The sequence below is a fragment of the Leptonychotes weddellii genome, chromosome 4 (genome assembly GCF_054177405.1).
Source record: "Leptonychotes weddellii isolate Sample4059 chromosome 4, ASM5417740v2, whole genome shotgun sequence".
In the NCBI taxonomy this organism is placed as follows: Eukaryota; Metazoa; Chordata; class Mammalia; order Carnivora; family Phocidae; genus Leptonychotes; species Leptonychotes weddellii.
The window spans coordinates 170,132,549-170,158,583 of NC_138372.1; the positions used below are offsets into that span (position 1 = coordinate 170,132,549).

General features: G+C 66.0%; 3 protein-coding genes across 11 annotated transcripts; 2 read left to right on the forward strand and 1 right to left on the reverse strand.

The window, feature by feature from the left end:
• Positions 1-4,230: 4,230 nt before the first annotated feature.
• On the forward strand, positions 4,231-5,825 carry LOC145721075 (IQ motif and ankyrin repeat domain-containing protein 1-like). Its single transcript, XM_081817157.1, has 4 exons — positions 4,231-4,689; positions 5,050-5,175; positions 5,557-5,681; positions 5,753-5,825. Exons 1-4 carry the CDS (start codon positions 4,231-4,233, stop codon positions 5,808-5,810), a joined length of 768 nt encoding a protein of 255 aa, XP_081673283.1. The 3' UTR covers positions 5,811-5,825.
• Positions 5,826-5,848: 23 nt separating this feature from the next.
• On the forward strand, positions 5,849-7,239 carry LOC115944917 (IQ motif and ankyrin repeat domain-containing protein 1). Of its 2 annotated transcripts, XM_081816687.1 has the most exons (4): positions 5,849-6,328; positions 6,417-6,510; positions 6,586-6,720; positions 6,969-7,239. In XM_081816687.1, exons 1-4 carry the CDS (start codon positions 6,283-6,285, stop codon positions 7,237-7,239), a joined length of 546 nt encoding a protein of 181 aa, XP_081672813.1. In that variant the 5' UTR covers positions 5,849-6,282. The 2 variants fall into 2 exon arrangements, with proteins under 2 accessions (XP_081672813.1, XP_081672814.1); XM_081816688.1 differs by having other exon boundaries at positions 5,860-6,328; positions 6,586-7,124.
• SCRIB (scribble planar cell polarity protein) lies at positions 7,230-25,437 on the reverse strand. Of its 8 annotated transcripts, none has more exons than XM_081816676.1 (37): positions 25,245-25,437; positions 23,996-24,113; positions 23,809-23,887; positions 23,627-23,716; positions 23,469-23,525; positions 23,306-23,369; positions 23,136-23,210; positions 22,923-23,067; positions 22,426-22,544; positions 22,014-22,213; positions 21,759-21,925; positions 21,550-21,680; positions 21,327-21,452; positions 20,468-20,635; positions 19,844-20,224; positions 19,126-19,170; positions 18,636-18,725; positions 18,035-18,112; positions 17,025-17,354; positions 16,848-16,928; positions 16,509-16,763; positions 16,099-16,209; positions 15,706-15,999; positions 15,417-15,605; positions 11,326-11,436; positions 11,195-11,242; positions 10,906-11,016; positions 10,054-10,116; positions 9,246-9,353; positions 8,998-9,157; positions 8,781-8,925; positions 8,507-8,692; positions 8,276-8,418; positions 8,162-8,199; positions 7,983-8,057; positions 7,700-7,751; positions 7,230-7,609 (listed from the first exon to the last, which is right to left on the reverse strand). In XM_081816676.1, the coding sequence occupies exons 1-37, from the start codon at positions 25,401-25,403 to the stop codon at positions 7,464-7,466; spliced, it is 4,938 nt and encodes a 1,645-aa protein (XP_081672802.1). In that variant the 5' UTR covers positions 25,404-25,437; the 3' UTR covers positions 7,230-7,463. The 8 variants fall into 8 exon arrangements, with proteins under 8 accessions (XP_081672802.1, XP_030897261.1, XP_081672801.1 ...); XM_031041401.2 differs by having other exon boundaries at positions 10,906-10,980; positions 11,198-11,242; positions 19,126-19,188; XM_081816675.1 differs by having other exon boundaries at positions 19,126-19,188.
• Between the last annotated feature and the right edge of the window lie 598 nt (positions 25,438-26,035).

Below are 26,035 nucleotides of genomic sequence, written 5' to 3' on the forward strand. Positions count from 1 at the left end.
GAGAGGGCTCGCACAGGGCCTGCTCCGCTGGGCTCCGCCTCATGCTGTGTCTGCCACGATGTTTCTAGACTAATCTTTTCGTGGCCACCTGCCCTGGAGTTTTCAAGCCTAGTGTGACTGCCTGCTGTCCTGACATCGCACGAGCCTCCGCACCCTTAACCACCCCTACGATCCTCATATGCTCTTATTTTGTGGGTGTGTGAACGCTCAGGTATTTGTGATGTTCTCTCTGTTGAACCGCATCCCTGCCCACACCTGCACACCAGGCCTGGCTGCTCTCTCCCACCAGCAGCACACCCTGTGTCTGTCTGCCCAGCGAGACCGGCTGCCCAGGCCCCTCCAAGTTCTGTTTGTCCAAAGGTGTGTTTATTTCACCTTAATTTTTTTTAAAGATTTTGTTTATTTATTTGAGAGAGAGAGCGAGAGCATGAGAGCACGCACAAGCCGGGGAAGAGGCAGAGGGAGGAGGAGAGGGAGGAGCAGACTCCCCGCTGAGCAGGGACCCTTGACACAGGGCAACGCGGGCTTAATCCCAGGACCCCAGGATCATGACCTGAGCCGAAGGCAGATGCTTCACCAGCTGAGCCACCCAGGCGCCCCTTGATTTTATTTTTTTATCCCTTTGAAGGTAATATATCTTTTTTCCTTTAATTAATTAATTAATTAATTTTATTTTTTTCCCCCTAAGATCCATGCTTTATAAACACATTATTCTCACATGTCTGTGTGACAGGTTTGATACACAAGATTCTTAGTTCATTTTACAGATTCTGAAACCAATTAGCTCAAAAGGTGAATTCTGAAACCATGGTTGGTGTAGCAAATGAATATATCAAAACAAACTTTAAGAACTTCATCCAAATATTTACATTTAAAAAAGACATTTAAAAAATAGGCTACTTATTAAGCGTGCTTGAACAAACCATGTGTGGAATTGAATTCCATTCATTTCGGAGTTAGTTTTCTGCTAAACACATACTAGTAGTATAGAAGACCCTGGCAGTTGAGGATTTAAGTTTTCAACTGTTCCCAATCGATGCTAAAAAAGAAAACGTGACAAGTGATTTCCGAGGCACAAATTTGAACCTCAGCACTGGAAAGGCTAGCGTGTAAGGCAAATTCCTTAGGAGTCAGAAGGGCTGGCACCTGTAACTCAGTGTGGCTTTGCCAGTAAGTTATTTTTTTAAAGATTCATTTATTCACCTGAGAGAGAGAGAGAGAGCACACAAGCCGGGGAGGGGCAGAAGGAGAGAGAACCGCCAGCAGACTCCCCGCTCAGCGTGGGGCCCAACACGGGGCTCCATCTTACGACCCTGAGATCACGACCTGAGCAGAAACCAAGACTCGGATGCTCAACTGACTGAGCCACCCAGGCACCCATTCCTTTCACTAATTTAAAGACTTTTCCTGCTGTGTTTAGTTTTTAGCAATTTTACCGTGGTGTGCTTTGGTGTGTGTGTGTGAGTTTCCCCGCTTGTTTTCATACTTATCCCGCTTGGAATTTATAACACATGTCAACACTGTGACTTGATGTCTGTTAGTTTTGAAAATTTTTCTTTAAACGTTGCTACCTCCTCCCCGTCCTTTCCATTTGCAACTCGAGTTACCTGGGTATTAGACCTCTCCTCTCGTCTCTGCGCCTTGACGCCGACCGCGTCCCTTTGCATCGCGCCCCAGCTTAGTGGTTCTGTGGGAGCCGTGTCCGTAATGCCGTTAGGTCTACCACCGGACTCTTAATTTCAGGTTTTGTATTTTTACATTCTTGAACTTCCATTTGGTTCTTTATTATTGCTTCCAGTTCTCTGCCCAGACTTTTTAATCTGTCTTTTAACTCCCTGAACATGTCACTTGAAGTCCGCGTCTAAGAGCTGCTCATCAGCTCTGTCTGGGTTTACTTCTGCTGTTTAGCATTTTCTTCATCTTTCCCTCATACTGTGTTTCTTCATCTGCCTGATTACCTTCTGGTGCCATACGTTGCATATTAAACATTTTGGAGGGGGCTGCTGGGTCACACAGCCGGTTAAGCGTCCAACTCTTGATTTCGGCTCAGCTTGTGATATCAGGTCCTGAGATCCAGCCCTGCCCTGGGCTCTGCACTGAGTGTGGAGTCTGCTTGGGATTCTCTCTCTTCGTCCCCCTCTGCCCACCCTCCGACGCGCGGACACACACTCTCTCTCAAAAAAAAAATTTTTTTTTTGGAGATATGCCAAAGTTCTGGACGATGTTCTTCTTCAGCGAAGACTTAGTCTCTGGCCAGCATCAAGGCGAGGGGCAACTCCAGAGCGCCTTGATCCCATCAAGCATTGAGTGACTTGCTGCTGGGCCTTCCATTCCCATGAGGGTTTTCATTTCCCAAAGAATGGAGTTCTTCAGGATTTCTACCCAATAGGGCTGCCAGATAAGATACAGGGCACTCATTTAAATTTGAATTTCAGATAAACAACGAATCCTTTTCTTGTGTGTACATCTCCAAAATAGCATTTTGTATTTTTATTAGCTCAATCTGGCAAGCCCAAACCCAAAGCCTTACTGAGGGCTCTGGGTTGCACACAGAGTTTTGTCCCCTTGGCGCTGTGGTCTGCCCAAGCCTTGCCCCGGCTGTTGGCCTCCCTCCCGTGGGTGTTGCCAAGTGAAGCCCCCTTCCGGGGCTGGGGCCACCCTCCTGCACTCCCCTACGGCTTTTCCACCCAGACGTTATGATAGAGTCATTCTGTCCATCTTTCTGTCGCAGTCGGTGGGAAGGCTGGGAGACGTGCGTCCTGAATCTTCCTGAGCTAACGCTAACCCTTCAGAATTCTGTGGACACTGATCACCGACTTGTAACATGCACTGTGGCTGTGAAATGTGAAGCATTTCAGCAGAGCCCGACTTGCTTTCTGTTTCTAGCTGGCTGCTTGAGGAGCTTTTGTTTTTTTAAGGTTCAACAACCTGGTTAGGATGTGCCCAGTGCCAGTAGTTTTGATTACCGGTATATTTTTTGTCACTCTTAAGATTTACTTCAGGAAATTTTTCTGTATTTTATCTCTAAATATTTTCCGCATTGCTGGTCCCTGCTTCCCAGAGTTTCCGCTCGTTTCATCCACGATCGCCATCCCCACTCCCCGCGATAGCGCGCCCTCCCTGCGTCTCCTCGTCTGCACCCACTCTCCATCCTGACTCTTCCCGTGTCTCTGACCCTGTCTCACTGAACCCCTCCGAGGCTCCTCCGTGACTCACGGAGCTGTCGGGGAGCGGGCTTCATGGCCTGTTTCCGTGGGGCCACCACGCCGTCGCCGTGCTGTCCGCTACAGTCTGTCCCGCCTGTCCCGCCGAGCGTGGTCAGCCCTGGGAGGCCTGGAGAACTCCAGGAGCACGCGAAGCAGTTCTGAACGTTCGCGAGCCTGCGAGCGCCCGAGCATTAGGCTGTTGAAAAGCCCTGTGGGGAGCGACGCGGAGGCCCGAGAGGCAACCGACCGAGCTCAGGCCCACGGGGTGGGGTGCAGGCGGCGTCCAGAGCTCGGCCTCCGCTCAGACGTCCCGCCGTGGCTGGTGTGCGGGGCCATAACAGCCTGAGGCTCCCTCTTCTGAGTCCCAGTGGGCTGGTGGGTGGAGACCCCCGCTTCAGCCTGGCCAGCCCAGCCTCCACACGGGGCTGCCTGAATGCTAGGGGGGCCTCCGGCTTTCGGGGAGGGGTCCTGGGGGGTGCATGGGACTTCTGTGCTGGAGGCCGTCTTCCTCACCACCCCTCAGGTTCCCTACTAGGTCCTCCAGCTGGTCCTCCGCAGCTGGCTCTCCGGGGGCCCCAGCTATGTCCCGGCTGGGGAAGGAGGGTCAGGAGGCCCCCGGCCCGCCGTCTGCTCTCAGCTCAGTTCTCATACCTCCTCCTCTGTTCTCTGCTGGTGGATTAATCCGGTGTGGCCTCGTTTGCAGATTTTAAAGATTTTATTTTTAAGCGATCTTTGCACCCAACATGGGGCTCAAACTTACAACCCTGAGGGTTTGTTTTTTTTTTAAGATTTTATTTATTTGAGAGAGAGAGAGAGAGAGAGCATGGGGTGGGGGGAGGAGGCGGAGAGGAGAAGAGGGAGAAGCAGGCGTCCCACCCAGCAGGGAGCCCGATGCGGGGCTCGATCCCAGGACTCTGGGATCACGACCTGAGCCGAAGGCAGCCGCTTAACCCACTGAGCCACCCAGGCGCCCCTGCCTTTGTGGATTTTAGAACATTTCTGGCCCTTGGTTGGGTGGGAAGGCATGTGGACCTGGAGATCCGGCGCACCTGGTGTGGGAGGCCCCAGTGGCTCTGGACGGCAGCTTGGAGGGGCCCCTGAGCCCCTCGGCCCCCCAGGACCGGCTGCGGAGGACCGAGCCGCCACCGTCATCCAGCGCGCCTTCCGGCAGCTCCTGGCCAGAAAGGAGCTGGCCCGCCGCCAGCGGGCGCACCAGGACCACCAGCGGCAGAGGGAGGTGAGGCCGGCCTGCGCGGCAGTGGGGGCAGCCAGGGCCCCCGGAACTGGGGCGGGGGCAGCGGGGCCGCGCGCCGGGGCGGGGGCTCCCTCGGTCCGGGTCTGCCCGCAGGCCTTCGTGGCCCTGGTGCGGAGGGAGCAGGAGGCGGCCGAGCGGCGGCGGCGGGCGGAGAAGCAGCGCGGGGCCGGGCTGCGGGAGGCGGCCTTCGACGGCGACGTGGGCGAGATCCAGGCGGTCCTGCGGCAGGTGGGCGCCGGCGGCGGGCGGGGGCGGTGGGCGGGGCGGCCCGGGGGGGGGGCGGTGTCCCGCGCGTGGTCACGTGGTCGCCGCGGGCCTGCGCGCAGGCGGCCGAGCGGCTGACCCGCGAGGGCGTGGGCCACGACGAGGCGGGGGCTGCGCGGCGGCGGCGGCAGCGCGTGGCCCTGGTGGAGAGCGAGGACTGCAGCGGGAACACGCCGCTGTCGGGGGCGGCGGCCGGCGGGCAGCCCCTGGCCATCCAGCTGCTGGCCGAGCAGGGCGCCAGCCCCAACAGCAAGGTGGGCGCGGGGCCGGGGCTGGGGGCCGCGGCCGCCCCCGCGGAGCCCGGCTCAGGAGCCCCTCGCGCAGGGCGCCTTCGGCCGGACGCCGCAGTACCGAGCAGCCTTCGGGGGGCACCTGGAAGCCGTGGAGGTGCTGCTGAAGCTCGGAGCCGACCCCCGGGTGTACGCGGATGACGGTAGCACGTCGGAGCAGGTGTGTGTGTGAGCGTGGCCAGGAGCACCCCCTCCCCTGCAGCGGCCGGCCCCTTACCGCTCCTGGAGGGGTGTCGTGCGGGCCCCGACGGCTAGGGAAGGGAACTGCAGGGTGGGCCCCGGGTGTGCCAAAGGCAGTGGAACGCCTGCAGGGGGCCTGGGGGACTGGCCAGCGGGGGGGTGTGGAGCGAGGAGGGGATCCGGCAAAGGGATGGAGAGGCCAGAGGACCTTTGGGTGTCTCATTCTGGGGGGCAGCTGCACCATGATAAGGCTTTGGGGCCATGTTTCTGCCAGTTGGCGCCCTTTTTCCATAAAATGGGAGAGCGAGGCAGAGCGTGGCACACACGCTCTGAGCTCCCGGCCAGTGTCGTCTGTGCCTAGGTGGCCTCCCTGGACACCGTGGCTGGTGTGCTGCGGTCGTGGGACCTGAGCCTCACGGAGGCCATGCTCCAGAACATGGAGGCCGAGCGGCAGCGCTGGGCCCAGGAGGCGGCAGAGGCCAAGCGGTGCGGCGGGGGGCTGGGGGGGGGCTGGGGGGGGCAGGGAGGGCCTCTGATGACCGGGCCACCCCCCCCAGCATGAACCTCAACGTCCCGCAGTTGGCAAGGGCACAGCAGCAGCGCACACACAGGTGAGCGGCCCCCTGGTGCAGGGACGGGGTGGGGGGTGGGGGGGACAGGCAGGCTGGCCCTGGCCTCAGAAGGATGGAGCGGGTCTGGAGGGCAGCAGTCCAGGCTGGCCCGGTCCCCGCGCCCAGCTGCAGCAGGCCTACTGTGAGCTCGCCGGAGGATCGTCGAGCGCGGAGTGTGAGCCGAGCTGCCCAGGCCGGGCTGAGCTCGCCCTGCAGGTGGGCTTTCTCCCTCTCGGGCCTGGGCTTCCGGGGGCCCGCGTCCCCTCCCCCCAAGCGTGGGCACCACCTTCCAGCAGCAGCCCCCCCGGGCTGGAATGGGGGCCGCTCTCCCCTCCTCAGGTGTCTGGGCCGCCCCACGTGGAGGGGGTAAAGCCTCGCTCTGAGTGGAGCCTGGGGCCCCTCGTCTCCTGCAGGCCATCAGGGACGCAGAGACCCAAGTGGACCGGCTTTGGCTGGAGGCCCGGAAGGCCGAGGAGATGCTGGCCACGGCCAGGCTAGAGCTGCGGGAGCAGACCCAGGAGGGTGGGCGGCGCTGGGGGGCCGGGCCCAGGGAGGGGGATCAGGGATCGGGTCCTCCCGTTGGAGCCCCGGCCCACTTACGACTCCACAGGGGAGGAGGTGGTGCCCGGGCTGAAATGCCGGGTCACCGAGCTGCACGACGTCCTAATGAAGGATGTGGGCGATCGCCTCTGCGCCGATGGCCGGTCAGTGGTCGGGCTTGAGTGGGACAGCGGGCGGAGGGTTTGGGTGGGCAGCGGTGACCTGGTGGCCGCTCCCAGGTGGCCTCTTGTCATCGACCCTTCGGGCCAGGCAGCCACCTTCCTGCGCTACCAGGACACCAGCTACGTGGATGCGGTGAACCCTGCGCACCTGCGGCCGGACAGGATCTGGCTGGCGCTGCTGGGGGCGCTCAGGTGAGCCGGCGGAAGGCGGGGCCCCTCGACCGGGCGCCTCACCCACCGGCCTGCCCCGCAGGTACGGGAAGCCGCTGGTGTTCTACTTGCGCGAGGCGGACCTGCTCCCCGTGGTGCGGAGGCAGCTGGAGGCCGTGCGGCCGGGGCTGGCACGGGAGCTGCTGAGCCGGGGGCTCCCGGAGCGGGAGGGCTACCTGTCGCTGCTGCGGCCTGCCCACGAGCCTGAGTACAGCCCCTCGTGCTTCCAGGTGGCGTGCCTGGGGCACTTCCGCGTCATCTTCGTCACCGAGGCCCAGTGGCCGCCGGCCGAGCAGCTGCAGCTCCCTGTGTGGGCGCTGCGCCCCCCGGGGGCCCCTAGGGCCGAGCCCCAATAAAGCTTGGGCCGCCGGCCTTGGGGCCTGGGACTGCCTGTGTCCTGTGTGCACGTACCAAGTGGGGAGTGGGGAGCGGGGCGCGGGGGCCCAGCCTTGCGGGGGGGCGGTGGGTAAGACAGATGGACAGACAGGAGGTAAAACGTAGTCAATTTTATTCTTCTTAAACCACAAAATAGAGTCTTTGGTTGTACAAACGTCACTAGTTACAGTCTTGCCAGCGGGTCCCAGCTGGGGAGGGGGCAGTTAGTCAGCGGCCGGAACTCCTGAGGGGTCTCTTTAAAATGCTAACACCCAGGTAAAAGACTCAGGGCAAGGGTGCTGGTGCAGCCGGCAGGGCCCCGCCCAGGTCGGGGGCGGTCCCCGGGGCCTCTAGGAGGGCACAGGGCCCAGGCCGCGGCGCCCGGGCCGCACGGGGCGGCGACTGCTGCACAGAGCCACGTCCTCAGCGCCCACGGCGCCGGGCGAGGGCCGGCCCAGGAGCACCATGGCCACCTCTCCGTCCTCCTCCTGCGGGCCTGGTGGGCGAGGCAGGGCACGCAGTGAGCGATTCGGGGGGCGGGGCGGGCACCCTGGGTGCACCCTGAGGGCTGAGCCTGCCAACTCACCAGGGCTGGGAGATGGTTCCAGGGACCTCAGCTCCTCAGCAAAATCTGGGGACTGTGAGGGGGAGAAGAGTTAGGTCAGGACTGCACCCCAGGCCTGCGTGGAGCCGCCCCCAAGAGCCTGGGTGGGGGTCCCCGTGGCGCCCTGGCCAAGGACGGGAGCTGGCTGGGGAGGCCCCGCGCCCACGGAACAGGACTCGAGACCGGCAGAGAGAGAGGGACAGGCCCGGGTGGTCGGGCACAGGAGCAAAGCTGAGCGCGGCTGGCCTGTGGGCGGGCCCGGTACCTGCATGTCATAGACAGGTCTGGAAGAAGGGAGGGCTGCAAACACCCTGTAGTCAAACTTCCTCCCAGACAAGGCCTTGCAAGGACAGCGTGAGGGAGAAAGGCAGAGAGCGTGAAGAGGGGGAGGGAGGGGGAGTCTGGGGAGGGGTTCAGGGCAGGCGACAGCTGCTGGCTCCTCACCAGGCGTCCGGGGGAGGTGCTGGTCTGGGGCCCGAGGTCTGGTGGGACAAGAAGGGGGCGTTGGGAGAGGTCTGGGCCGCGGGGCGGGCCCCCCACCCCTGCCCGGCTACGGACCTTCCACGGGAGTGGGCGACGGGGTGGGCGCAGGCGAGGGGGCCTCGGCCAGCCGCTCCAGGGGCCCGCGCCTGCTCCGGCCCTCCTGGGACTTGCTGAGGACCATCTGCGCACGGAGAGCGTCCTGCTCCAGGGACTTCATCCTGCGGGCGACCGGGAGGTGGCGCTGGGCGGGCGGGTGGGCGCGGCAGCGGGGGTGGGATAGGCCTCCCGGGGCCCCCAGGGCCTCACCTGGCTGCCCTCCACAGTGCGCGCTTCTCGGCCTCCAGGGCGCGCCGCTCAGCAGGGGACAGAGCCCGATCAGGCAGGGACAACTCCGGGCTCTGAACGCGGAGTCGCTCCTGATGTCGCCGTTCGGCTTTGGCTGTGCGCACCGGGGCGCCGCCCCCAAGGGGCTGCGGGGACGAGGGGCTGAGCCTGGGGCGGGAGACAGGGCAGGAGGACCAGGTGGGTGGGGTGCCGAGGGCACGGGGACGCCCGGGAGACGTTCGGGGCTGCCGCTCACCCTGGGGCAGGGCCGGCCCAGGCTGGGGGCTCGGGTGGCTCCTCCTCCTCCTCCTCCTCGGGGGCCTCCCCGTCCAGGTCCAGGGTGAGCCCGCTGTCCTCCGCCTCCCGCATCAGCTGCGTCCTCTTCTGCTGCAGCTTTCGGGCTGGGGTGGGGGTGGGGGGGTTAGGTGAGACCCTGGCCCAGGCCCTCCCCACCTGCCGCTCTGGCCACCTACCTTCCTCCTCCTGCATCTTCCGCAGGTCGTCGGCACCCACCAGTGACACGCGCTTGGGGGGGCCCTCGGCCTGGGGCACCTGCACCTCCAGTTCAAAGTACTTCTGCCGCTCACGGAAAGACAGCTGCTCCGGGGAGGCCGTGGGCCCGGGTGCAGGGGGCTGTGGGAAGCAGGTCCTGAGACCTGGCTCCTCTGGGCACATGCCCCACGCGCATGCACGGGAGAAGGGCGGGCTGCCCACCGCGTACCTGGGCAGGGGTGTTCTGCGGTGGGTGTGGGCCAGGTACAGCAGCGAAGGTCCTGTAGGCCTGCTTCACGTTGGCGGGCAGTGCGTCGGGGGAGGGTGGGGATGGGGGCTAGGGAGGGGGGCGCATGTGAGCCTGGGGAGGACAGCCATCCTGGCTGCAGCCGCCATCCCCCCAGCTGTCCCCACCCGCTGCTCTGACTCCCGTGTCCTGTGGGTCTGAGCACTCACAAGACGGGGATCCCCTCTATCCCTGGGGGCCACGGAGCCCCCTGGCCAGGCCCAAGCCAGTTTTCTCAGCAAAACGCAGGGGCAGAGACCAGAAAGAGGGATTCGGGTTCAGGTAAGGGGATGGGGGGATGGTGGAGGAAAGAGACCTGGAGCCAGGGGGGGTGGACGGGGTGGGTATCCAGGGGCACGGGGCCAACACTCGCCTGTCTGTCATCTGCTGGGAAGGGGCAAAGGTTGGGAGCTGGCCCGTGCTTACCCCCTGCTGCAGCGCGGCGAGGGGGGTGCCCATGGCCTGGCCCTCCCATGCAGCAGACCCGGGGAGCCTCAGCAGGACCAAGCTGGCCCCCAGGGACTCATACGCAAGCAGGCAGGTGGCAGTGACGCATCCCTGACCACCCAGCTCTGTCTGCCCAGGGGCCACAGGGAGCCCCCCACCCCATCGCCAACCACCCCCGGCCAGGGAGGCGCTCCGGGCCGTGCCCACAGTCAGGAGTGGCAGCTGGAGGGGAGCGGCTGTCCCGTGGCACCACCTCCCTGGAAGAGGGGGCGCTGCCCTCCACCCCCACCTGGTGGGCACTCACCTGCTGGCAGCTGGGGGAGCAGGGGCCCTCAGCCATCTTCCCTCCTGTCGCCCCAGACAGTACCTGCGGGGGTCAGGCAGTGCCGGGGGGAGGGTCAGGCAGGGCTGCGGCCCCACGAGGAGGAGTTCTGCTGCTCTGTTCCGCTGTCCGTGAGCAGCTCCCCCACCCCTGGCTACCCTCCCCATGTACTCTGGAGCGGTGTGAGCCAGGGAGGCCCCAACTCTCACCTGCCACCCCACAGCTAGGCCCCCACCCCTCCCGGGGGCTTCCCACTCAGCTGCTCGTGGCTAAGGGGCGAAGGTCTACACTAAAGCCCCCAGCACAACTCCCCCCGCCCCGCCCCGCGGAGCCCGGGCAGTGACCACTCGCCCTCCTGTAGGACTTCTGAGCCGCGGCCAGCTGGGCACAGCCTCGGGCAGGGCTGTTCATGGCTCTCGGGGGAGGGATGAGGCCCAACTCTCCGTCCTGCCCAGTGTCCGCCCCCCAGCTGTCAGCACTGGGCCACTGCCCAGCCCCCCCAGTCTCCATGGCTTCTCGAAGCTGCTCCAGGCTGTTCCTGCCCGATCCCATCAGGACCCCCAAAGGTTCCGGTGGCCTCGAACTGCCTGTGCTCCCCACTCCCCAGCCTGCTCGGTGACTCTGAAGGGGAGGGGGGCTTCCCAGGAGCCCCGAGGACGAAGAGGGACCCGTATCAGGTCAGGACGCAGAGCTCCAGCGTGGGGGCCCACGGCCCCTGCAGACCCTGCCTGCAAGCTCCGTGCCCTGGGGTCTCAGTGATGAGCGGGGGCTCAGACGGGCAGGATGGAGCTAAGATGAGCAGATGGAGAGCAGGCCAGTGACTCGGACACTGACCCTGTGCGTGCCCCCAGCGCTGGGCACGGCAGCTAGAGTGCGGTAGTCCAGCTTGAGGCTCTCCAAGCTCTGGCCCTGGGGAGCAGAGTCCACACAGGGGAGGCGTGTCTGCACCCAAGCCGGGGGCCGGCAGATGCTGCCGAGAGCGGGCTGCAGCCACCTGCCCCCTGCACTGTGTCCACCCTGCGCCCTGCAGCGCCCCAGCAGGGAGGAGGCAGCCAGAGCCCGGCACCCCGGGGCCCGAGTGTGAAGAGAAGCCCGGTGTGTAGGGCAGGGGTGCCCAGTCACTCACCACGGCCTCTAGTCCCCACTGCGGGGTCTGTCCCGGCAGCTCCTTCTGCAGGCAGAGAGCACACCAGTCAGGGACCAGCAGCCTTGGGCTCCCCAGCCCCGCGGCCGCCGGCTGCAGGTGGTTCTGACCTTGCTGGAGCCCTCGGGGCTCAGCTCCCGGTCGATGGAGGAGATGCTCTCCAGGCTGTTCCGGCGGCCGAGGCCTGCCGCAAAGGGGTTGGCAATGACGCCCGGGGACACCTGAGGAGAGGAGCAGGCTGAGGGCAGAGCCCCCTGGTCTCCAACGTCCCCTCCAGAGGGAGGCTGGAGCCCCAGCTGAGGACCTGCCAGCGACCCACACAGCCAAGGCGGCCTCTGGGGTGGGGAGGCTTGTGACAGCGCCGCTGGCCACGCAGGCTAGCCAAGGTCATGGATGCACATCATGGGCGTCGGGGCCATTCTGACGCGTGGCGGGAGGCAGGGGAGGCCGACTGTGGACACTGAGCCGCGGGGTGCCTGGTGGCTGTTTCTGGAATCTGCAGCGCGAGCACCCAGAAAGGACTCTGAAATAAAGGCCACAATGCAGGAGAGACCCAGCGGCTCCGAGCAAGGGAGAGCCCGCTGCCTGGTGGCCGGGACCTGGTGGGCAGGGCGGGGGACGGAGGGCAAGAGCGTGTGGCCATGAACTGTGCCTTGACCACAGACTCGGAGGGTGAACACAGACGGAAACACAGAATGGCTCTCTCCAACCTCACGAGAGATGAGGGGGATAGCTTGGCCTTGACCGACAGCAGGAACCAGAGTGGGGGCGGCATGGGAGACCCCCCCCAAATGAACGGCCCCCACTGATGGGGGGCGGCTGTCGGTGTGGCCGAAACACAAACCCAGTGCAGCCGCCGTTCAGAAAGGCCAAGTGAGAGAATGAATGAAGGGAGGGAGCGGGGTAGCAGTCCCCCGGAAAGCAAGGACAGGAGGGGTCCCCTGCAGGGAAGAGGGAGCTCAAGGCTGGAAGCACGGAGCAGACACGGGGACGCTGTCACGACAAATGGTGCCGCTCACAAGGTGGGTACGACGACCGTGAGCTGTGGACAAAGACCCTAGAGATGCGGGCTCGGCAGGGACACGCAGGAGGCCCAACCAGCGCTGGGATTCTGACAAAAGTAGAAGATGTAGCGAGAGACACTAAGGAGCCCACCTTCCCGACTTCTGGAACGCCCCAGAGAGGTGGGGCCCTCAGACCAGGGAGGACGGCAGACCACGGCGGGGCCGAGCGGGCAGCATGCGAGGCAAGGCCGCCGCCTGGTTCCTCTCGCCAGAGAAGGCCACGCGCACAGGGAAGGGCTGCCCCGTGGGGCAGGACATGAACGCATGCTTTTCCGCAGTTGGAGACACTCACGCGCCGGCCATGAGACGTCCCGAGGCCGTGAGCACACCCAGGGCCCAGGTCTTGGCTTCTAAATACCACCTTCCGCTAAAAGGAACCAGTGCTCCTTGGAGAAGCAGGACGCAGGGCTGGGCGGGAGAGCACGGGGCGAGCGCAGGGTGTCAGGTGCCAGGAAGGAGGCTGCTCACGGGACGCTGAGCCACGTTAGAAGGGCCGGCCGGAAGCCGGGTCCGGGGCACAAAACCAGCAGCCACAGCGACAAACCGGCACCCATGAAAGAACGCAGAGGCCGAAGAGGGGCAGTAACAGCAAACGGGGGAGCCCCACCACGGGGAAGGAAGCCTCGCCCTAGCAGCGCAGAGCCAATGGATGAACGTGGAAGGAGCCACGAATAGAACATGGCTGTGGCCCACACGCGGGACTGACGCAGCAAACAGCACGGTGGTAGCGCTGGGGGGTGGGGACGTGCCCAGGAATGGGACGAACACTCTCCAAGTACCCCCACAGAACACATACTACTTCCAAAGGGGAAAGAGCCACTTTGGGGTGGGGCAACCCGGGGACAGCCCTATGGAGGCCGTCGGCAACGGGCCGCACTGCCATCTGCGCGGCGGTCAGCAGCCCTGGGACACTCTGCACGAGGTCAGGGTCGGGGACACTGGGGAGATGGGGCGGCCAGACGCCTGTGCACCCCTGGACCGAGCCCTCTGCTATGAAGGACACCGTGGGTCAGCTGGAGAGTTGGAGAGGCGCACACGGGGCCTCTGAGCGAGACAGTCTACGGCCTGTCCTTGCCACTTTTTTCCAAGTTTAAAATTACGTATTTGCTTGCATTTTGCACGAAGAAATAATGGGGACACCTGGGTGGCTCAGTTAGAGGAACCTGCGATTCTTGATCTCGGGGTCATGAGTTCAAGCCCCATGTTGGCCATGGAGCCTACTTACAAAATAACAGTACAAACTCACAGCTTCTCTCTAGAAACATCCACAGCCCAGGCTCCAAGTGCTGCCCGGCCCGACTGGGCTCTCAGGGCCAGGGGTCCCTGGAAACGGCCGGCGCCAGGGCAGGAAACAGCTGGATACCCGCTCACTCCAGAGAGCAAGGAAGCTGTCGAGTGACAGGTGTCCCACCGGGCAGACAGCCGCACACCCAACAAGGGCACAGTGTGGCCACAAACATCAACAACATACGGACCCGTGAATTCAGCAAGAAAAAAACACTCCAGCTGCCATCTCCGGAGATCTCCAAGACCCCAGCTTGTTCCTGAAAATGCGGACAAGATGAAGGGAAGGGAGCCTGGACGGCGTGGCTGGGGGGGGCTCCTCCCTGCAGGCCGGTCTGCAGAAGGTGGGAGAGCGATGCACAGAGGACAGGCTGGAGCACCTCCCCCAGCGCGGACAGTGAGGGAGGGCTGAAGGGGAAGGTGAGTAAGGACACGGCCCAAGCACCAGCTCTCTGGGGAAGCCAGTGGAAGATGCGCTTGGGCAAGTGTGAGCCGGAAGCCAGAAGGCTTACATTCTAAAGCCTCAGAGAAGCCATTCTTAAAAAGTAAAAGTGACAAAAAACATTTGTATCCTATGAAACAAGAGGCTAATGCTCAGAAGGTGAAAGAGTGCACGTCAGTTATGGCAGGACAGAGAGATGAGTCCGAGCGCCCAGGCTGGCGGCCGGGGTGGGGGGCACGCAGGGTCACCCCAGGGCGCCTTCCTGCACAAACTCCCTGAAAGCCAAAGACGGGCTCCCAGGCTTGCTGGCTGATGTGCTGGGAACCCCCGGATAGCCACCCGTGGGAGGAAGGCACACGTGACTCGGGGAGGGACCACCAAGCACATCCAAGTGTGTGCACCCCCCCGTAACTCAGTGGATGTTCGCACCCTTTGCTGCGCGGCTGTTTTTTTCTTTCTCTTCGAATAAAAAGCTTTAAAATCAGTAAACGTACTGATTGAAACACCTCTAAACACACGGATGAAATAGATAAAAGGTAAAGGCTTCTCCGGACCACCCGGTCTAGCCGTAAGTCCTACGAGAAATTCCTCCCCGGAAACCACCAGGGTTCCCTTGAAGATGGAGGGAGATGTGGTCGTGGGCGTCTGGGCCGGAGCGAGGGGTGTGAGCGCAGGCTCCGTTCCCGTCGGCAGACGACACCCACCGAAGGACGAGCCCTCACTGGTAGTAAGTCACCAACCCAGAGACCCACCACGCACGGGCCGACCTGCGCTGACCACCCTGTCCCTCTGCAGGTGAGGAGTGTCAGTTACGCCCAGGGGCCCCAGGGACAGCAGTGGAGAAGGCGGGACAGCGTGGGGACAGTGGGAGACAGCTGTCTGCTGAGGGGCTGCCGGGCCGGTCCGGAAGCTCCAGGCCCCTCCTGAGCAGAGGGGACGCCGAGTCTCAGAAGCCAGAGTCGCTCACTATGCGGGCCGGGCTGAGGGCCGGGCCTCTGGAGCCCAGTCCTGGTCCTGGCCGCCGGCCCTTGCTTTGGGGGGCCGGGCAGGACAGCTGGGCCCCCCACGTGCCCCACCGGGGCTTCTGCTCTGAGGTAGGTCCCGGGGAGCAAGCTGTCTGCTGAGGGGCTGCCGGCACAGAACAGCGCCTGGACGGGCTGGGGGTCCCGTGCGTGTCTGCAGATGCGGTCCTCAGGGGCCGCAGCCTCGCCGTGTGCCTGGCCCGGGGGCTGCCCCCCGCCCCCACCCTGCAGGTGCTGCCCATCTGCACGGCTCCATCGTGCCCCGCTCTTGGGCGCCGTCCCACCCGGGCACAGCCTGGCGTGGCCCGCAGCGCCCCCACGCGCCGCCTCGCAGCGGCCTGGCCACACGCCCGGCCGGGCCGCGGGCCGCTGATGGGACAGGCACTGACCTCGGCGGGGACGGCGGTGCTGGTGTCAAAGCCGTCACACACGAGCACGGTGAGGGTGTCGCCGACGCCGCGGAGCATCCGCACGGCCTCGCCGTGTGTCAGGCCGAGCAGGCTCTGCTGGTTCACCTCCAGCAGCCGCAGCCCCACCCGCAGCCGGCCATCGCGCCCGGCCGCTCCCGTGGGGCTCACCTGCAAAGACCGGGGCCTGGAGCTTCCGGACCGGCCGGCATCCGGGCCCTCACCCCCCGAGAAACCCAGTGGGGCGGGTCTGGCCGAGGAGGGGCCTCACCTTGGAGATGAAGATGCCCTCATCTGTGGGATCACAGGGGTTCCCTGCGTGGCCCTTGGCGCCGCCTCGAATGCTGATGCCCAGCCTCTCCCCGGGGGCCTTCTGGATACAGAGCTCCCGCATGCCCGGGGGCGGGGGGTCCCTCCGCACGAGCAAGACCAGCTCCAGGCAGGGCCGAAGCAGGGCACTGACTGCCTCCTGGTGCGTGGCCTCCCGAATGTCCTGCCCGTTCACTGCCAGGATGCGGTCCCCAACCCGAAGGCCGCTGCGTGCAGCCAGGCCCCGTGGGAGCACCTGTCAGGAGAGGATGATGTCCCGCGGGCTGGAGGCCTTGCTGCCCCATGCCCGGGCTGGGCCCTCCTAGCACGGAGACGCCTGTGGGGCCTGCTCTACCTTGGAGATGAACACGCCAGGCTCCTGGATACCAAATGGGTGGCTGGAGTGATCGGAGCCCCCAACGATGCTGAGCCCCAGAGGGCCCCCGGCTCTCGGCAGGCAGATCTCCTGGGGATACCGAGGGGCTGGCTGGAATGAACCTCTTGGGAGCAGCAAAGGGGCGCCCCTCCAGCCCAGAGGGTGTACAAGCCCCAGGTGGGGGCAGTCAGGTTATTAGGGATGGCGGGGGGAGGCGTCCCTGACACATCAGGACACACAAGCACATGAAAGACCACATGCAGACGCGGCGATCTATGAAACAGACCCCTAGGGGCCTGGCACAACGGAGAACTTGTGAGCACCTGCTTTCCTACCTGGAAGAACTGACGCCCCATACCTGAAACTTTACGGGGGGCGTGGGGTCTTACCTCCACTGGGTACGGCCCCTCCAAAGCAGCAGCCAGCAGGCTAGAGGCCAGCCTCAGCGGCCCAGAGTCCCCGGGGGTGGCAGTGACCACGGCGGTGGTGGCTGCAATGGGGGGTGGGGGGGAGTGTGGCAGAGGGCTGGGGGGAAGGGGCCCCCCGGCCTCCCGCTCCAGCAGTAGGGCGATGGTGGGGGAAGCGGCGGTCAGCAGGGAGACGGCGTGGTCGTGCCTGGCCTCAGTCATGTCCACCCCGTTGATCTGCAAGAGTGTGGCCAGTCAGGGTGCCCTGTGGGGTGAGCGGAGTGGATGGGGCAGTGAGCAGGCCCCGCTACCCCCACTCACCGAGAGGACACGGTCGCCAACCTGCAGAGTGCCCGCCCGCTGGGCGGCGCCCCCCTCCGCGATGCGGGAGATGAAGATGCCCTGCGGGGCGGGGGGCAGAGAGCCAGGGCCAGTGAGTCCAGTCCCTGTCCGGCCCCCCCTGAAGCACGCCCCGGCCCCCCGCCGCACCCGCCTCACCCCATCGCCAGCCCGGTAAGGCGTGGAGCCTTTCCCGCCGGCGATGCTGAAGCCCAGCCCCTTCTCGCTGCGCACAAGGCAGGCCACGTGGCGCTGGCGGGGGGGCCCGGCGGGCTCCGGCGGGGGCAGGGGCAGGGGCAGGCGCAGGCCAGCTCCCCGCCGTTCCCGAGGGCTGTAGTCGTCCTCGGGCCGCAGAGGCGTGACGGTGACCGCGTTCTCGGGCTCCACCATGCGCTCCCGCCACAGGCGCATCTGCACGGTGGTGCCGGCCCCCCGCAGCGCTTCCACAGCCTGGTGGTGCTCGGCGCTGTGCAGGGCCACGCCGTTCACCTGCGGAGCGGGACACCTGTCCGAACGGGGCCACGGCCACGCGAGGGCTCTGCGCATGCCGCCCGCCCCGCCCAGACGGGAGACGGGAGGAGAAGGAGCCGCAGGACTCCGGGCAGGCTAACCAGCCCCCAGACTGCGCGACCCCCGGGGGGGGGGGGGGCGGGGCAGGACGCAAGCCAGGCTGACGGGAACACGGGGATGCCCTTCCTGCTGGTCCTCGCCTGGGTCCCCAGCCCTGCAATCCCCCGCCATCTGTCCCTCATCCAAGTAGTCCACGACTGACGACGCCCAGGCTCACTGGGCGTCTGACCCTGTGCCTCCACCCTGACGCGGCTCCGTGAGGCTCCCTCCCCTCAGCTCTCCCTGCTGTCTGGGCCGCGGCGGCTCCCCCCTAGAAGCTGCAGTGCAACCTCAGCCCTGCCTGGCCCGACAGCCTCTGTCCACGGCCCCCTCCAGGCCCCGCAGAAAGGGCCGGTGGCCCTCAGACTCCATCCTGGTGCGTCAGTAATTAGCACAAGCACACAGTCTCCCAGGAGCCCCCCGACACAGCTGCCGAGGCTCCAGGGCACGACTAACGCCCCCCCGCCCACCTCGCTGGAGGGCTGACCACCTCCCCAGGCGACCCTCTGCTCCCGACACAGCCGGGGCCGTGTGGAGCCCCAGACGCATCACTGACTCACCTCGAGGAGCTTGTCACCCACTCGGACACCCGCCCGGGCTGCAGGGCCCTCCTCGGACACCCGAGAGATGAATATGCCCTGGAGAACGAGTGGGAGCTGAACAGAGAGAAAGGAGAGAGGCCGTGGAGGGGCCCCCCCTGTCCTGCTGGGGTAGCAACTGGGCAAGGCCTGGAAATGCCCTGCAAAGCCTGCAGAGACCCCAGGGCATGGGAAGAAGAGAACCGGGCCTGCGGCCCACTTGGGCTGCCTCACCGCTGCAAGTCCCACGTGCCGCGGAGCCCAAGGCCACAGGTCAAGCTCCTGGGACGATCTGCAACCCCAAACCCAATAGAGGCAATACGGGAGAGAAGGCAGAGTGCCAAGGAGAACTCTGGCACCCCCCACCGGCTCTAACTAAGCCGCCCGGGTCGGTGCTGGGCCAACAGTCGCGGCCAGTCACCTGGGGGGGCAGGGAGCCCTGAACTTGAGCAAGTGCCCAGAACACAGTGGGCTGTGAGGTCCAAAGGGGCGTGGCACGGCAACCCTCAAAACCACAGAAGCCTCTTGGAGAAAAGGCGGGATGCGGGGGAGAGGGGTCCCCGAGGCGGCCGCAGCTCCTCACCTCGTCGTCCCCCTTATAGGGCGTAGAGCCCTTACCACCAGCGATGCTGATACCCAGGCCCCCCGTCTGCCGCACGATGGTGAGCGTCAGCTGGAAACAGAACAGACCCTCGTTGTCTGGGGGCTGCCTGTGGGCCTGGCAGGGCACGGGGAGGGCCTGGTCCCGTCCGGCGGCCTGAGCGGCCCCAGGCAGCACAGAGGGGCTGCACAGGGCAGGGCACACCTGCATGGAGGCCCGAGGCCCTGCCCCACCTGCAGATGCCGTCTCAACACCCCCGTCAAGACTGGCTGCCTCCCCCAGGCCCTAACTCCACGTCTGTCCGTCTGCGTCAAAGGGCCGGGAGGCCCCATCCCTGAGGAGGGGGGCAGAAGCTCTTATAGGGCAGGGGTCTGGCGAGCGGGGCGGGGGCAGGAGGTACGAGAGCCCGCAGCCCAGGAAGCAAGGCCAGCAGCCCGGGACCCAGAGCACGAAGCAGAGAGCGAGTACAGACCTCTTCCTCCTCAATGCGTGCGGGCTCTATCAGCAGGTTATTGGCCTGGTCAAACGACACCCCCTGTTAGGACGGGACCAGCGAGGGCATGCAGGTGAGCTGCCGCCCGCCACCGCCTCACCCAGCCCCGCCAAGAGCAGAAAGGACAGGAACCACCACACCAAGCTCCCGCAGCCTGAGCACCAGCCCCTCCCGTCCAGTCTGGAAGTGTGGCCACACGGGGCAGCCTCAGCTGGTCGGGGGGCACCCCAAGGCGGGCTGAGGCCGAGTCTGGCTGTCCTGGGCCCCTCAGCTGCCACAGCATCACGCCCGTGCTCAGGACAAAACCTCGACGTCAGATACACGTGGAGCGAGATGTCCCCAGGGAGCAGGCGGGAGCTCTCGTGGGCCCCTGACGCCCACCTGACGGCCAGGGACAGGAGTCGCGTGAGGGTCCACAGTGGGCCCGAAGGCCAGCTCTGAGGAGGACCCGAGGAAGGAAGAGTCCAGGCAATGATGCAGCCGCCAGACCCCGGGGCCCCAGTCTGAACCCAACCCAGGAGGACCCTGGAGTCAGCAGCCCTTGGGGGTGCCCTCCAACCCCAGCCCCCGGCAGCCAGACCCGGGACATGGGCCCAGAGCCGCTGGGCGAGCCGCCGGAGGCCCCAGCACGGACCGCGGCCTGACGAGGAGGGGCCAGGGCAGCCCGGCTCGAGCGGGTGTGTGAACAGAAACCCACCTTGATGGAGGGTGCAGACACCAGAGCCTCCTCCTTCTCCTCCTCAGCCACTGCCGCCGCCTCCTCGTCCTCCTCGGCCTCCTCCTCGTCCTCCTCCTCCTCGGCCCGAGGAGCCCAGGGCGCGTGGGGGCCGTTGTGCCAGGCCGCGGGCCCCATGGGGCCCTCCCCGTCCGGCGGCGTTCCCTGCAGCAAAGCCACAACCGCCTCGGGCTGCGGCAGCTTGGAAATCTTGAAGTGCTTCTTATAGTGAGGAGTGTCCTTGCGAATGAGACGCTGTCGCCCGCCGGGCAGGGGCCAGGGTGCCGCGAGCTGCCCCTCCTCGCTCTCGCCGTCCTCCCCAGGGGGCAGCAGCAGCGTGTCCTCCGCGAAGCGCACCGTGGGCTGCGGGAAGCCGGGCGTGAGCACCGTGGCAGGGCCTGCCCCCGCCCCCAAGGGGCCCGGCGTCCCAGAGGCGCCGGACACCGTGCTCGGGGCCGGGGAAGAGCCCGCAAGGGAACGTGTGGGGACACACACGGCTGGCAGAGGCCCAGCTGAGCTCCGGAGGGGAGAGCCCGCCCGGGAGGCCCAGCCGCATGCTGACTGGTCCTGCCCACATGTCCGCTCAGCCTCTGGCGCGAGCCTCACCTCCTCGTAAGTCTCCTCCGCAGCCTCCTCCTGGGTGTTGGCGGTGGCTTCCTGCTGGCTCAGCCCCTGTGTTTCGGCCAGCGGCCCCTCGGGTTCACCCTGGGAGGCTGTACCCGCGGACAGCTGCGAGTCCTCACTCAGACCAGACCCGGTGCTCAGCCTCTTGTCCTGCGGCCGGGTGGGCAGAGGGTCAGTCTGCAGCGCCCCGGGCGGGCTCACCCCTGCACAGGTGGGGGCGGTCTGTCCCAGCCTCAACAGAGGCCGTGCAGAACCACAGTTCCGTGGTGCGGCCCCTCAAAGATCTTCCCCACACAACTGAAGAACAAGAACCAGACGAGCTCCCAGGAGAACGGCAGCCTGAGAAAGCCCCACGGCCCTGACGGGAGCACGGCTCTGCAAATGCAGCTTCGCAGGGTGGGGGGCCTGCCCTGCGTCCCCCCACAGGTGTCACCCTCAGGATGCCGAAGCTTCCCCTAGCCCTGTGGCTGCAGGCCTCTAAAGGAGCAGGACTGGGTTTGCATGCTCTGGTCCCAGCTCCCTACGCCGAAAACGATCCTGCCCCCACCACCCGCATGCGGACCCACGGGCCTCGATCTCCATCGCCTATGTCACCGGGATCGCAGCCGCGGCCGGCTCCCCCGCGCCCCTGCCCCGCACGCCCACGCCACACGCTCTCCCGCGGCCACCCCACAGCCCTTCGTGACACGGCCCTGCCCTGTGGAGAGCACAGCACGCTTGACCCTGGACCCCTCCCCGCCCCCCCCGGCCAGCCCGGGCCCCCAGAGCCCCACAGCCAGGATGACAAGACGCCCAGGGCTCCCGAGAGGTGCAAGCCTGCTGTGCGGGTTCCCACAGGCACCTCCTCCAGGGGTGAGGGCGGCCTGGACTCCGGCCGGCGGGCGTGGGCTTCGCCTCGGCGCTCCTCGACACCCCTCTTCATCACCTTCAGCTCGCTGGGGTGAGGCGTGGCCCGACGCTGCAGGCCCTGCAACATGCACGAGGGTGCAGGGTGGGGCAGGGCAGGGCAGGGGTCAGGGGAGGGCAGGGAGGAGACAGCCCACCCAGGCAGCCCCCCGCCATACCCGCTTCTCAGCAGCAGCCCCGTCAGCATCATCGCTGCACGCGGGGACCTCCAGAAACTGGATGACGCTCACGCGGCTGGGCGGGGCCTCGCTCCAGCTCTCCGAAGGGCTGCCCTGCTGCCCTGGGGCCTCTAAGGAAACCGAAGGTCGGCGGGCCTGTCTGAGGCCGCAACCCACCCCGGCCCGCAGCCGGCCGGTCCCGGACCTACCGAGGCTGGGCGGAGGTTGCTGCGGCAACAGGTAGCAGGTGAGCACCTTCTCGCCGGTCTGAGCGTCGTCCTCGGTCTGGAACCGGAGCATCGGCTGTGCCTGGTTCTCAGCCAGCCATAAGGCCTTGAGGTTGAGGTGGGTGAGCGCAAACGGCAGACTCTGCAGCCTGGCGGCCGGTGGGCACGGTCAGCTCAGCGGCGGCCGGTGGGCACGGTCCGCTCAGCAGGGGCCAGGCCGGGCGGCTGGGCACTCACCGGTTCCCGGCCACGTCCAGCACATGTAACTCAGCCGTGTGGGCGAGCTCCGGCGGCAGGGCGGCCAGGCGGTTGTCCCGCAAGGAGAGGACGCTGAGCGCCACGCAGCCTCCAATCTCCGGTGGCAGCACCTCTAGACGGTTCCGGTCCGCGTTGAGGTTGGTCAGCTTGGTCAGCTTCCCCAGAGAGCGGGGCAGAGCCTGGCCAGGAAGAGGGAGGGCCAGGGGTTGGCAGAAATCCGCTAGGGTTTGGAAGGAGAGGGGCACCCCTCAGGGCAGTCTCCAGCGCCCATGGGCATCACCCCCCGCCAACTGCTTCCTGCCAACGTCCCCCCATCCAAGCAGACAGCCAGGCCCCACCACACAGCAGCCCCCCATCCTCGCTCCCCCGGTCCCGCCAGGCCGGGCCGTACCGTCAGCAGGTTCTCCGTGAGGATTAGCTCAGAGAGGTTCTCACAGTCGCCGATGGCCTCGGTCACCTCACAGAGCCGGTTCTGGTCCACCTTCAGGATGGACAGCTGCTTCAGCTGACCTGGGGTCGGGGAGACGTGGCGACAGGGCCGAGTGAGGTGGAGGGCCCAGCTGCCCATGCAGCACCCAGCTCGGAAAAGCCCCGCCCAAGCCCAGGGCAGCACTCCTCCCCGCCGCCTGCCCCGTCCTCCCCAGCCCCAGAGGGGACAGCTCTGCACACCCGCGTGCCCTGCCCCGTTCGCTGTCCACACCCTGCCACCACGAGACGCCTCGGCTCCTCAGGTGCAGCACCCGGTCACCCCTCACCCCAGCGTCCTTTCCCCTTCTCGGGGGCATCTCTCAGGGCCCAGATAGAGTCAGGGCCGTCCCCCCAGGGCCCCCCTCTAGGCCACGGTTCACCGCCAGCCACGCCCCTCCCAGCGCCCAGGCTGGGGCTGACCGATGCCATCAGGAAGCCGCTGCAGCAAGTTCTGGGACAGCAGCAGGTCGGTGAGCAGCAGGAGCCCGCCGAGCTCCGCGGGCAGCTCCTCCAGCCGGTTTTCCGACACGTCCAGGCATACCAAACGTCGCAGGTTCCCCAGCTCCTGAGGGTGGGCACAGAGGGTCAGGGGACGGCCGGGTGCCAGCCAAGGGCTGCCACACCCTCACTCACCGGGGGCAGTGCTGACAACTGGTTCCGGTCCAACCACAGCTCACGGAGGTTGGGCAGCGCCCCGAGGGTATCAGGCTGCAGCAACAGATGGGAACAGAGCGGCAGGCTCAGAGGAACAGCCCGAGGTTCACCTGCCCCCCTGGCCCACGACGGCCCCGCCTTCTCCATACCAGTACTTCCAGCTCGTTGCCTCCCAGATCCAGCTGTTCCAGCTTGACCAGGAAGGACAGAGACCTACAGAACAAACAGCAGGTTCTGCTGTGCTCACGTGGCCCAAGGCCCCCTAGGCCCGCGGCTCAAGCAAGTGCTGGAGAAAGACCCACGCCCACTCACGCAGGCAAGGACTTGAGCAGGTTCTCCCGGAGCTCTAGGGTCACCAGGTTGGCGAGGCTGAAAAAGAGATCAGGGTGGGGAGTGATGGAAGCAGGGACAGTGGGGAGAGAGGGAGAAGTGGGGCTGAGCCGAGTACGCCTGCCCTGGAGGGCACGCACTTGCCCACATCCCCGGGCAGCGCCTGCAGGGACACGTCATTCAGCGCCAGGTGGGCCAGGCTGCGCAGCTGAGTGAAGCCTTCGGGGAGCCTGCGCCAGAGAAAGAGGGACCTCAGGTGTCCAGAACAGGGCTGTGGAAGCCCCCACGCCCGCCACTGCCCCCCACCACGGCCACCACCCACCTAGACAAGGGGTTCCCGCTGAAGTCTGCGATCTCCAGAGCCTTGCAGAACTTGATGCTCTCCGGGATCTCGGGGATGTCTGTGACAGGAGAAGGGTCACCGTGGAGACACACCCAGAGTCCCCAAGAGCTCAAAGCCCTTCCTGCCACCCGTAAGCTCCACCCCAGCCCTGCGCTGGGCTCCGCACCGTTCCGGGACACGTCCAGCTCCACCAGCTGCATAAAATTGGCCACCTCGGGGGGCAACCGCTGAATCTCGTTGTCACTCAGGCCCAACTTGCGCAGGTTCAGCAGCCGAAAGAAGGGCTGTGGGCAGGGAGTGGGGTCAGGGGATGACAGACCCTGTAAGAGAGGGCCCCTCCAGAGCAGGCACGAATTCACAAGTCACAGACCCCGTGGGCCTCTGCCTGCTCCAGGCCACACAGGAACCCAGGGTCCTGCCTCATCACCCCCGTTGGCAGCAGAAAAAAAAAGGAGAGACAATTGTGTACCCACACCTGGCTGCACTTCTAACTTCCTAACTTCTGCCATCTGGTGCCTTGACATCACCTCAGACACCTTTCCTGCCGCCATCTTCCCATAGAACGGACCTCACGTGCCCAAAAGTCATCGGCTCCGAGCTGGGCGGTTCTCCGTTCCTTTCCCTGGGTGCTCCCGCAAGACTCCACTCGCCACCTGCAGCACCTCTTCTACCCACCCAGGAAGGGAGCCTGCCAGGGCCCACGGTGCTTTCTGCCACGGCACCCAACCACCCCGGCCCAAATCTGTGGCAAGAACTTGACAGCTAGCTACAAAAAAACCCCAAAAAACTCGACAAAAGCAGTGAAGCCCCACAAGCACAAGCAGTTCTGAAGGCTCCTGGAAACGGCGGGGGACAGAGCCCTCCCATCCAAGCCCAGGACGGGGGGCGGCACTCAGCCCCCAAGCCCTGGGCCACTCAGCACCCTGTCTCCAGAAAGGAAATCCTTTCATGAGCTGCTTTCTTCAGCCTCTTCTCCAGAGCGGCCTTAGAAGGAAACCAAGCTGGCCAGGAGGCGCGACCGCAAGGAGAGCTGGAGAGCCTGCAGACCTCAGACCTACCAGGGCCAAGGACCTCTCGGAGAGCTCGCCCACCCCACCTCAGCCCCCGGAGCAGAGCAGGCCGAGGCGAGGGCCGGGCTCCCCGCCTCCGGAGCAGCCCAGCAGGTTGGTGTCCACCTGCCAGACCAGGCTCACCTCCCCCTGCGTCCACCCCGTCCCACCTACCCCGGCCGCGGCTCTCGCCCCACCGCAGCTCTCCTAGGCTGCGCCCGGCCCCGCCACTCCCAGGCGCGCACCTGATGACCACTGCCACCTGGTGCCAGCACCCGAGAGCGCTGAGGAGGGTGGGGCCGGCCAGCCGGCGCCCGGGGCCGGCCGACCCCGCCGCCCGGTGCCCAGGTGCGGACGGCCGCTCACCTTGGGCAGCTCGCGCAGCTGGTTGGCGTCGAGGAGCAGCTCCTCCAGGCTGCGGCTGTAGCGGTAGATCTCCTCGGGCACGGCCTGCAGCGAGCAGTGCCGCTTGTCCACCGACTCCACGTGCCGGTTGCAGCGCCACAGCGGGATGCACTTGAGCATGGTGCGGGCGGGCGGGCGGGCGGGCGCGCGGCGCGGGCTCAGGCGCGGGCTCGGGCGGCGGGCTCGGCCGGGGGGCGGGGCTCGGTCCGCATGAGCGCCGGGGCCGGCCGGGCGGGGGAGGGGCGGGGCGGCGGCGGCGGCGGCGCAGGGCCCGGGCCGCGCTCGGAACGCTCGGCCCGCGGCGGCCGGAGGCGGGGGTAAGGGTGTGTGGGGGGGGGAGAGGTGGGGGCCGGGGGCAGGGGTGGGCGCGCGGCCCGGCCGGCGCTCAGGCTCTGGGGAGGCGGCGGCCCCGCATCCCGGCCAGCCCGCTCGTCCGCCGCTGTGCCGCAGCCGGAACAGCCGCCGCTGCCCGCCGGACTGCCCCGCCGACAACCGCCGGCCGCCGCGCAGCCCGCCGGGAAGCCGAGGCCCGCCCTCGCCGCCCATCGCGGCCGGGAACTGCAACCCCCACAAGGCCCCGCGGTGCCGGCGCCTCCGAGAACCCGTAGCGGCCCCGCGCACAGCCTGCCGGGAAGCTCCGCTCCGTCCGCGGGCGCAACGCACGATGGGACATGAAGTCTGCGTAAGAACCGGGCTCTCGCGGGCTGTCCAGAGGCTTCCTGGGGCCCCCTCCGCCTCGGCCCCCTCCCTAG